We start from the raw sequence: 12,214 nt of genomic DNA, 5'->3' as shown, positions 1-12,214 counted from the left end.
AAAGGGGTTATTGTCACAGCTCGAATTTGCCGTTTTAAAACGGCAACAGCCAGGGTACAAATGGTATGCCTGCAATCATACTGTAGGTAATGTATGGCACAATGGGTACTGCAATCCACTGGTGACAATCAACTGACAGGCCCTGGGTACCCTTTGTATCATATACTAGGAGCGTACATTTAAGCTAAGCATGCAAGTCAGGGGTATGCCAATTTCACCATGTTGAACGGGTGGATACAGGCACTTTATCACTGGTTAGCAGGTGTAAAGTTCACATAATTCTACAGCCAGCAAAAATATAAGGTTCAGCAAAAGGTAAAAAATCCAGGATGACCCTACATATTTACTACAAAATGCATACTTTGGAGAGGCCATAATGTGTTTTTATAAGTAACTCATAAATTCATCTTTGTGAGTGCACACACTACCCTTCAGTGAAGTAAATATCTCTACTCTGCATTATTTGAAACATACATTCTTTAAAGCACTTAAAAAGCATTTGAGAGATATTGTTTACCTCTCTTGGTCAGAAAATCCAACACCACTGAAAGGAGGGCAAGGGTCCTAACAGTGTGGGTAATTTAATCACACATGCAGACGCTCAAACAAACTGAAGAAAATTATTTGAGGAAATGATTCAGTATTCCCAGATAGCACATACAGAGAATTATTCACTGCCAATATGGGGCAAGGCCATGACCCTTGCAATAATAGTGCATTGTATGTAGCTTGTAGCCGACAATGCACGAAATTTCAACAGAAACGTCAATGTAGTCAGATGCCTCACTATTGTACATAATCAAAATAGCTGTCCCGGAATAATTATTTTGTATTCGAGAGGAATGTAGACATACACATCGGACTGAAGGCAGCCGAGACCCTGCATGGAAAAACAAGGGCTTAACGAACAGGTAGGTTTGTGAGCGTTCTGATTGTAAACAGCAAGCTGATTCCATCAGTATTTAAGCTTGTTTTAAATGTGCTTTTAATGCGAGCCATAGAGTCTGCTAATGTGTAGCAACACCCTCTTGGCAGCACTTAGCTTTCAACAGTGAATGAAAATGTCCAAACACCCATTTCTTTCAGGTATGGTACCACCTCAGAGCTCACACAGAACCGGTGTTATCTCTGCGTGAAGACAGGCGGGAGTCTGTCAGCCGGCAGCCATCTTTCACTTACTCGGAGTGGACAGATGACAAGATGGAGGAGTTTATGGATTTTGAAGCCATACCAGATACTCCGGTCTTTGACTGCCTCATGGATATCAAAGGAGACACCGAGCTAGGGGCTCTCACAGTCAAACCAGTCGGATTACAAGAAAGGTAGGAAGCTAATGGTTTTATTGTCTGCTGGGTTTATGTCTACCATTGAGCCCTACGCTTTCTCTAGTATTGTGTGAAGCACAAGAAAAGAATGCATGAATGAGAGTGCATGAATGAATAGATACTTTAATAATTGAAGTCTTTTTTACATTGTGCTATACATTCTGCACAGGCTACAAGGCCCTTGAGACAGAGGGATTGGCTTTGTACGGATACAGAATAAATAATAGAAAATGTGTGCTCACAACATCAAAGCTTGACCAACCAGTCTGATCAGAAAAGCACTTTTGAAAGGCAAATCTTACTGTGAGGGTAAGGTAAGACAGAACATTCCAGAGCACTGGCCTAGGCACAGTACAGACATTCATGTGAATGAACATATGATCCCAGACTGAATTTCTATCGGCTGTTACTGACGGAAACTTGTAAACTAAAACTATGGGCAGACAAAATGGCAATGTTGATGTATGCAGAAAGGTATTACAAATCCCATTCTTTTATTCTTTGTGAGCAAATTTAGGTCCTGATTTATATTTGTCAAAAAGGGTACTCTGTGGCAACAGTGACGGAGTTCCCTCTCTGACAAACTGAATATCCCTATGCGTCGTTTTGAGTTAGGCAGTCTTTTAGCAGTGGCTTCGCCCCACTGCTTTCAAGCAGTGCAAGAAGCAAAAACATAAAATGATAATAACTGAGTTATTATCATTTTCTGTATGTGCTGCTTTGCAGGCGGGTGGGTGGGTGGGGCTGCTCTGCTCTGCCAGCAGGGCAGTGGAGGAGTGGTTTGCCCACACCTAAGTGCGCAATAACTGTTTGGTCGGCCCTCTCAGGCCACCCAAACCAGTCATGTGCACTTTCCCACTTCTCCATACAGGCTGCATTTCAGCTGCATAGAGAACATGGCCACTCCTCCAGTCCCTGGCTGAGCACCATGTCACGGCGCTCAGATCAATCACAATGCTGCATTGGAGTTTTGTGACTGGCTTAGGGGAGGGAGCCTGGCTGCCTGCTTCCTGTTCCTGAAGTCGGAGGCAGGAGAGCAGGAGCAGAGACGCAGGACCCGGCAGCAGCAAGGTAAGGGATTTATTTTTATTTTTCTCACTCCCTCCTGCATTCGTGACCATCCCCGCAACTCCCCGCACCCGCTCCCCCACCCGCGAGCCATGCCGGCCGCCACTGACTTTTAGTATGACAACAGCAGAGACTATTCCATCTCCATCACCAACATACACCTCTGATGGCTCTACAGAGTAAGTGCTATTGGCCGTTTAACCACTTGTCCTCCCACCCAATTTAGAGTGAGCAGACAAATTACTAGTTTTCACTGTCCATCACTGATGGTAAGGGCCAGTGAAAACTGTAAGATGACCTCCATCCCGTGGAAGAAAACTCCCATGGCAACAAGATCATTGTTTTATTTTTATTCTCAAAAATAACATTTTTGAAAATAAAAAAACATTGTCAGGTTTCAGCACGGCTTCATCATGTTGACCGAGCTGTCCATCAAACTTTCAATGCTTTTACTTGAACTGCTGTGACAGCGGTTCCTGTTAATACAAATAATGTCCTCTGGGCTGGCGGACATCTCAAAATTTGGCAAGCGGGTACTCCCCCAGGGTGACAGAGTACTTTACTCCGTCAACCTGACGGAGTAAATACCCATCCACCACACTCTAATTCAGGCCTTGACTTAAATGTCTGTGCATTACAATAATTTCGAATTAATATTTTTTATTTTATATGCATCTCTCAGGAAGCTGGTTTGCCTTTCTTTCTGTTACCTCTTGGGGCTGTTTTACCGAAATTGCCCCAGGGACTTAATAGGCTTCTGCGCTTGCTTTGTGCACCCACGGGGTACTTTTGGAATAACAGAAATGGCCTGGCTCTTCTGTAATACTGAGAGTGCTGGTGCACATGTAGTCACATTATGGACACAGGTGCAAAGGCAAAGAAGCTGTCAGGAGATGCATTGACAATGCACCACAAAAAAGCGGTGCACTGTCAGTGTGCCCCCTGAGGCCGCACTCTGGAGTGAGTAAAGAGCATCCTATGGATCACCCAGACATCCCCCTGCAAGTGGGTGTAGCCAATCACTGTCCATTAAGACACAAAAAGTGGCGTGATACCCTCTGGTTATGTTTGGGGAGAAATCCCTCTTATACTGGTTTGCGTGATCCTTTCATCCTACTGCTAGTGTCCCTATGAAAGTGTGGGCATATCCACAAATTGGACGAGGTAGACTCACTTACGTAATGTGACAAACTTCATCATTTGCCACCTTATCCCACCCTGGTGAGATAGTACTACCAGGGCAGACTCGACCCCAGGTGAGGAATGACCCGAAGGAGTTTTTAGAAATTATTTTTTTCTCTGGATAAAATACTTTTAGATCCAGTGCAATGTCTAAAAAAGCCTTAGGATATACCACAAATGATCCTTTATTCAGGTGGTATCCTAGGCTGGACTAATGCCCACATGCATCAAAGTCAATTGCATTCGCAAACGGAGCGAATCGCAATTTTCAGCCGTTTGCGGATGCAATTGACTAATTTGGAATGCATCATGCATTTCGCAATTTTAGGAATCGCAACCATGTTGCGATTTCTAAAATTGCGATTGCATTTAAGAAATAACAATTTCAGATTTCTTAAATGCAATGCATGATTATTTTTAAATTGCGAATTCGCATTTCGGAAGGGGTAAATTGGCATGAAGTTGAACTACATGCTACTTTACCGAAAACTTTCAAACATGCACTAGTTGCATATTTGAAGGTTTTAATTTACACACACACATGTCCTTGGTTCATGTGTGTGTGTAAATTGCACTTAAATTTAAATTTCAGGGGTGCAGGGAGGGGTTCTTTGGACCCCCACTGCACCCTTGAAATTGCATTCACATTTTGCGAATCGCAATTTGAAATTCGCAAAATGTGAAAGCTTTCCCATTCATTCCTATGGGCCTTTTGGCCCATAGGAATCAATGGAAAGGGTTTTCCTTAATTGCAATTCGCAAATTGTGAATCGCAATTAAGGAAAAATACCGAATCGCAAAAAATATTGCGATTTTTTAATGCATAGCATTTTGCAATTTCTTAATTGCGATTCATTAATTTTCGCAATTAAGAAATCGCAAAATGTTACAATGATGCATGTGGGCCTTTATTACCAAATGGTAATCTCAGAGGACGTAATGGATTACTATGACAGTTATGTACCCCTTACTTTTCATGCCAACATGTTTCTGCCCTGATCTTTAAAAGCCTAAACAGGGTCTCACCCATTCACCAGAATTCTTAATTCAACGCTCCTCCTCACCCGAGTACAGGCGCCAAACCGCGCATTTCCTGGTACCTGTATATGCGAATGGTGTACACAGACACTGAAGACGTACTGCGCTTGTCACAAAAGTTTTCCCACTTGTGACAAGCTTAGTACGTCTTCAGTGTCGGTGTATAGTGGATGTGTAGCAGGCGGCTGTGTGGAGTTTTACATCATAAACCGGGATCGAAATAAACTGATAAATGGGAGTGATTCAACAAGATTAACGGAATACAGACGACAGAATTTAATGACTATTTCACCTCGCCATAGGAATTGAATTAGAAGATTCGGATGGATATAACTCCACTTTTCTGCTGGGTGTTAAATATTCTAGACTCGTATTTGAAAATATACCTTTTAAGAGGAACTCTATATTACAGCATTGAAGCCCAGAGGAAGCCGGTGGGTTGTTTTAACCATGGCGAAACGCGTTTCTAGATTAAAGCATTGAAGGTAACTGTGTCTATTGACATAGATTTATATTTTGTTTTCACATGGGTTGTTTAAGTATAAAGGACACTGTGGTCTCAGTCAAAACCTTGTAATAAATGGTCACAAACACCAAGAGAGAATTCAGAAATAGTAAGATTGGAATGCACCTTAATGTAAATATCTGCTGTAAATATGATCTACTGTGAATGTATTGTGTCCCTAAGAGCAAGTGGTATTCCCTATCAAGTAATAGGATTGTATGTGTTTCATGCATGTGTCACTTGACTTCATTAATAGTGTGTGCACAGGGTTGTTTGGTATTGTGGGCTCCATGAATTTTACTTAGCGCTCTAGGAATGTAATTGTAAAAGCGCATTTTGTATTATTTCCAGCCCTGAGGAAGCCGGTGGGTTGTTTTAACCACGGCGAAACGCGTTGGCATAAGGGATTGGAGTTGGGAAAATAAAAAGAGAAAAAAAGATTAGCAAGAGCCCAATGGATTGCTGTTATGTTCTTTGAATTAATTTTGTCTAAACAGATTTTGATAAGTGGTGTGCTCCAAACATTATTTGATATACTGTTCAATCTTAGGATTGTGTGCAGGGGAGTAGGGTGTTCTCTTCTCTCATTTGGTTTGTAAGCACCCAAAGGAATTATATTAAGATTATTTAAACAAGTGTGATTTCTATATGAGCGCTAGTATCTCCTGTACACCCAGTGATAAAGAAGTGTGGGAGATAGTCTCAGATGGAAGGGTAGAGTGTACAAGGTCTTGGCAGTGATGAAGGAGAAGGACTTTCCTCCGATTCTGGTCTTGCGGTACCATGGGACGGTGGCCAGGGTGAGCTGGGTGGAGTGGATGTGTCTTTTGGGTGCTTGGAAGGAGAGGCGGCTGTTCAGATATGCTGGTCTGGCATTGTGGAGGGTCTTGTAAGCATGGGTGAGGAGTTTGACGGTTATTCTTCTGTCTGCCGGGAGCCAGTGGAGTTTGTGGAGGTGTTGAGTGATGTGGCTGTGCCGGGGGAAGTCGGAAGTCGAGGACCAGTATGGCTGCTGTGTTCTAGACATTCTATAGCTTGCAGAGGTTTTTCTGGGTAATGCAGACGTAGAGTGCGTTGCTGTAGTCAAGTCTGCTGATGATGAGTGTGTGAGTGACGGTCTTTCGGGATTCAGTGGGGATCTTTCGGAGGGTCTTTTGCAGCAGGCAGAGGGTATTGAAACAGGCTGAGGATACTTAGTTGATCTGGTGGTCCATAGTGAGCGATGCGTCTAATATGATGCTGAGGTTTCGTGCATGGTCCGTTGAGTGGGGGCCACCAGGTTTCGTTCCATGCGGAGGGGGTGGATCCCAGGATGAGGACTTCTGTCTTGTCTGAGTTGAGCTTAAGGCAGCTGTTCTTTAGCCAGGTGGCGATGGCTTTTGTCCCTTCTTGGAAGTTGTGCCTGGTGACATTGGGTTCGTTGGTGAGGGAGAGGATCATTTGTGTGTCATCAGCATAGGAGACGATGTTGAGTCCGTCGGTCCTGACAATGGTTGCAAGGGGGCCTATGTAGACGTTGAAGAGGATGGGGCTGAGAGAAGAGACCTGGGGCACTCCGCAGTTGGTCTCTGTCAAGATATGTCCCTTTGGAGCAAAAAGAGAGAGTTAGAAAGCTGTGAGAAATTTAGGTCGGAATGGCGAAAACACTGTACAATTCCCTTCCGGATGCAACTAAAATTATTTTAAAATGAAAATGACAGGTTTCAAAATGGACACCATATGATATTAGGAAGGGATTGTGTGTATGCTCCATCACAACTTTAAAATCCAGACTGCTAATAGCCAAATTACCAGTCACGGGTACCAGGTCCACAGGATGACGTAGAAGAAAAATTGCTTTCACTCACTCTGAAGGTGGGCTTGACCTATGAGTTCCTATGATACCTCACCCTGTCCCAATGTAATCCAATATCGATGCTACCTTTGGCCACAGGTAGTGGCAGACATGGCAAGGTCACTTCATGTGTCAGAGAGGGCATGAGGTGAACTGTAGGCGTGCTATACTGCAGGGAAGGGGAGTGGACACTGTGGTGTCGGGGATCTCTGGATTCATAATGTTTTTGGGAAAGGATGAAAAATTAGTGTTTTTTTGTCTGAATTCACTGGATCTAGTGTTGGAGATGTAGGGCTCTCCAGCTTACCATACTATTGTGTGATGAGCATATGCACACCAGCAATGGCTCCTCAGTTATGGTGGAAGAGTGACACTTCACTACTGGCAGCCAGCAGAGGCAAACATGAAAAATATAATGATAATAAAACTATTTTATTATCATTTTATTTTTCACTGAGCCAGCCGAGTCTGAGAGCAGGGGCGGGGCCATCGCGATGAGAGCCAGCAGCAGGAAGGAGGAGTGGTGGACACTGTAAGTGCACATGTCGGTTTGGTCAGCTGTCTTAGCACAGCTAAACCGAAATGCACACTACTCCAAACCGAGCTGTGTTGCACAGCTGGATGAAGAACTGACACAGGCTCCCAGGCCCTGTCTGAACACCAAACCCAGATGCTCAGACCCATACCAGCGCTTCTTTCAGGCTAAGCACCAATGATAGTCTATGGATGCAGTAGACCTGAACCTAGGTATGATTTGAGGCCAAACGGGATGGAATCTTGGTGGGCTACAACAAGCAGATTGGTCCCGATGAAAATCTGGAACTGAAAAAGATCAACAAAGTTTTTAAGTTCCCATCTAGAAAGAGGCTTAGTAACCTTTCTGAAGAAAATTGTTGCAATTTCTTCTAAGACCCATACAAGCACAGGAGTACACTTGTAAGGCCCCAGGACCTCAGGGGAGGGCACTTCGAGATTCTCAAAGTATCAGGCAGAGGCCAACAGGAAAGCTCAGTCCAAGCCCAGTCACCACTGCTCAGATGCACATTAGGAAAAAGGCCTCTTGAAGCTTGTTGTGTCCCCGTAGTCACACAAGAGGACTGCTAACTGACACTTGGAGTCCATGTCTTTGTCCTTGGTACAAAAGGGACCAGGTCCAGTCCGTCAGTACTCCTCTCAGATCACAGACATCAGCTCCACTCCTTTTTGGGAAAGGATGAAAAATGAGTGGTTTTCTTCTGAATTCACTGGAATCTAGTGTTGGAGATGTGGAGCTCTCCAGATTACCATACTATTGTGTGATGAGCATATGCACACCAGCAATGGCTCCTCAGTTATCCTGGAAGAGTGTCACCCCACTGCTGGCAGCCAGCAGAGACAACAATGAAAAATAAAATGATAATAAAACTATTTAATTATCATTTTATTTTTCACTGAGCAAGCCGAGTCTGAGAGCAGGGGCGGGGCCATCGCGATGAGAGTCAGCAGCAGGAAGGAGGAGTGGTGGACACTGTAAGTGCACATGTCGGTTTGGTCAGCTGTCTTAGCACAGCTAAACCGAAATGCACACTACTCCAAACCGAGCTGTGTTGCACAGCTGGGTGGAGAACTGACACAGGCTCCCAGGCCCTGTCTGAACACCAAACCCAGCTTCTCAGACCTATACCAGCGCTTATCTCATGCTTAGTAATAGTATTCTCAGAATGAGACAAGCGTCTGGATTGGCATCTGGGAGCCTGTGAAGTGTGCACCATTTCGAGGACATCAGGGAGGCGAGGATTTGGACAGGAGCAGAGGAGCAAGGTGTCATCTAGCAGCGGCAGGTATGTGCTCTTTTATTGTTTTTGCCATTTTTTCAGTGTTCTTTTTTTTTAGGTATTTCCCTTGTGCTGCTCACCACTTGGGTCTGAGAACAGCCGCTACTGGTACATACACTGAGAATGTGCCAGAATGCTTCATGAAATAATATCATGATTTAATCTGTAATTACCGCTCAACAAAAGTAGATAAAGATCAGAGAACTGCATATGCCTGGAAATCCATGCTATTGATTGAATGCAGAGAAGAGAACTAAAGCAGTCAAAGTTGACATGTTGCTTCAGTCTTATTTCCAGGCTAATATTAAAAGAAATTGAATTATTATTTGGTGCAGGCAAAAAGACAAAAATCCGATATGAGGAATGATACAATTTTAAGTAGAAATACCAACAAAAAGCACTAAGCACTAAGCACCAATGATAGTCTATGGATGCAGTAGACCTGAACCTAGGTATGATTTGAGGCCAAACGGGATGGAATCTTGGTGGGCTACAACAAGCAGATTGGTCCCGATGAAAATCTGGAACTGAAAAAGATCAACAAAGTTTTTAAGTTCCCATCTAGAAAGAGCCTTAGTAACCTTTCTGAAGAAAATTGTTGCAATTTCTTCTAAGACCCATACAAGCACAGGAGTACACTTTTAAGGCCCCAGGACCTCAGGGGAGGGCACTTCGAGATTCTCAAAGTATCAGTCAGAGGCCAACAGGAAAGCTCAGTCCAAGGCCAGTCGCGAATGCTCAGATGCACTTTAGAAAAAAGGCCTCTTGAAGCTTGTTGTGTCCCTGTATCCACACAAGAGGGCTGCTAACTGACACTTGGAGTCCATGTCTTTGTTCTTGGTACAAAAGGAACCAGGTCCAATCCGTCAGTACTCCTCTCAGATCACAGACATCAGCTCCACTCCTCTTCTGTACTTTTCTGATGTGGCTGTGCCGGGGGAGGCCGAGGACCAGTCTGGCTGCGTCGTTCTGGACATTCTGGAGCTTGCAGAGGTTTTTCTGGGTAAGGGCATAGAGTGCGTTGCCGTCGTGGAGTCTGCTGCTGATGAGTGCGTGTATTGCTTTGCACTCCCAAATAATAGTAAATACAGCTGTAGATGCACATACAAGGTGAAGCAAGAAAACACCTGGAATGGGATTTCACTCTCATAAAATGAGGCACATCAAAAGACAGTTTTCAGAATTAGGTAACACCCTGTAACAGAAAGGCTTTTCCAGATGTCAACTAAAACAACATATAAATGATATAGAAATATGTATATGTGTAAGCAATAATAACACACTTACAAGTAAGCAAATGCAACTGTAAATGCATGGAATAAAATATTGATGTCCACTGCAAGAAATAAACACTGTTAAATGCAAGTAATCAGACCAAAGGAACCAAATGATAGAATGAAAAGATGTAAAGATATATACACTAAATACATAAGATGATTATAACCACTGGAGACTTGAATGTGCAACAGACACACTCACACATCACAATGCCAATAATCAGAAAAAATACATCACCAGCTGCAATAGCTTAATCTTAGCCCACTCTAGACTTGGGGATTCACAGACTCAGGAAGCTGGGAACTGCTCCACTGAATTAGACGCATACTTCGTACATTCAGGTCCCAAAATCCCGGTTTCCAAGTCAACAAACCCCAATTTTATAATCTCAATGTACTAGAGGTTTTCCAAGAGGACCTTTTCTGCACCATGGAAACTTACTGTAATTGTCCACTCTCCATTCAAGCATTCCAAAAACAAAGCTAGTGGGTGGGGATGACTCCTGGACACTCCCTTACCAATGGGGTAAAACTTACCTGGTGTAGTCATGCAACCTTTTTCGGTAGATCCTGTTTGCCGTACTGAGAAAAAGCTAAAAATGTTATGTGTCAGGGCATTTTCAAGATGGCGAATGTTTTGGTCACACTAAACCTGGGTTCTGAGTGTTGTAAGTATTGAGGGGAGTGCACTATGGTAACCGATATGGTAATCAATAGTGTCATCCCACATCTAACGCAAATCTAGTTTGAAGCAGGCCCTGTACCCACAACAAAATAGGAGATATATGTCTGGTAGGACAAAGGCAGGCTCCAACTGCAACTCCTGGATATACATGGACAGCACACAGCAATTCCTGTTGACTGCTCCAGACCTTGGCTCAACTGACCAAATCTGGTACACTCAGCTGGAACAATGGCACCATGGTTCCAAACCAGAATACAACAAGGACACAGACAAGGAAAACACAAGAATTGCGATGGTATCCTCCCTGTCCAGAATATTAGCTACTGCAAGCAAAAGCCACCATACCTTTTTTTAGCCAAAATACATTTTGGATGAAACACAGACCCTTCCAGCTATTGACTGTCTAGAATAAATCTCCTAGAATCACTAAATTTCAGGTTCTAACTAATTGCTTGAAACTGAGAACTTCAAACATCTGGGAAGCTTATACCTTTACCCAAGAGAGGTTGTAGAGGGTTTTCATATTAGCACCAAACCGGCCAAAAACAATTTAGCTACAAAGCTGCCAAAATCAGCGCTACATGCCATCAAGTATTTGTACATCAGTCTCACATCAAATGGAAGTCTAACACTGATTCAAAAATTCTACTATTATCCCTCAAGTCATATCCTACATTTGGTGTGAATAATGTACTAATCACTTCAAATCAAATGATGGTATTAGCTCAGCACCAGTTAAAACAGAAAGAAACAGTGCTCTTTTAATTTTATATAAACGAACACAAATTACCAACGCTGCTAAATTATTTCACAATGAATGGAGAAGTCTGCTAATTATTTCTAAGCTAATTAACAGCCACACAGCGATTTTAAGAACTGCTATCCTAAATTAACAAGGAGTGAGAACATTGCAATGCCTTGGAAATCATACAGACATTCTTTCATTGAGGCACAGCCTAACATCAGCAAGTAATTAACACACCTCATTCACTAATCGCTCTGACATAGACCACAAAAAAACCAATTATCGCAGGGACACGAACGTCTCATCACGTGCATCTGCTTTCTCCTAGAGAACTGGCAAAGGGGGCCAAATTTAAGAAACACATCTCACTGCAACTCGAATCCATCTGTGCTGCTGGATTGAGACAATGGTCTTGGAAAGAGATTAAGTCGATCAAATTGAAAGAAACCAAATGGACATTAAACTAGGCATGACCACAAAAGCTCAGAATGGTCCTGAAATGCCCCAACTACAGTGTTTCTAAACAAGGCATGGTTCCCTGAAGCCTCGAGGTGACAAAAGACTCCCACATGCCCTTAAACTTGCCAGAGCACCCAAGTAACAGAATGTATCACCATTGCTAGCCACGAGCAACATCTCCTTGGATTACAATCATCAGTAGACAGCCATTTAACACCCTTTTTATGTGCTCTTTTATTTAGTTAGCTTGTGTCTAGTGCTGGGGGCCAAGTGAGTGGCACA

The 12,214-nt window shown here is 43.3% G+C and overlaps 1 protein-coding gene across 1 annotated transcript in view; it reads left to right on the top strand.

The window, feature by feature from the left end:
- Positions 1-12,214, top strand: part of PTPN5 (protein tyrosine phosphatase non-receptor type 5) — a 529,877-nt gene that overhangs the window by 290,716 nt on the left and 226,947 nt on the right. The window contains exon 5 of the mRNA XM_086957871.1: positions 1,087-1,322. Within this exon, the coding sequence (XP_086813997.1) occupies positions 1,087-1,322 (236 nt within the window). The remainder of the gene's footprint in view (positions 1-1,086; positions 1,323-12,214) is intronic.

The sequence above is a fragment of the Lissotriton vulgaris genome, chromosome 2_1 (genome assembly GCF_964263255.1).
Source record: "Lissotriton vulgaris chromosome 2_1, aLisVul1.2, whole genome shotgun sequence".
NCBI classification, from domain to species: Eukaryota; Metazoa; Chordata; class Amphibia; order Caudata; family Salamandridae; genus Lissotriton; species Lissotriton vulgaris.
Note: the sequence above shows the minus strand (reverse complement) of the source record. Positions and strands in the feature narration are given on the sequence as shown.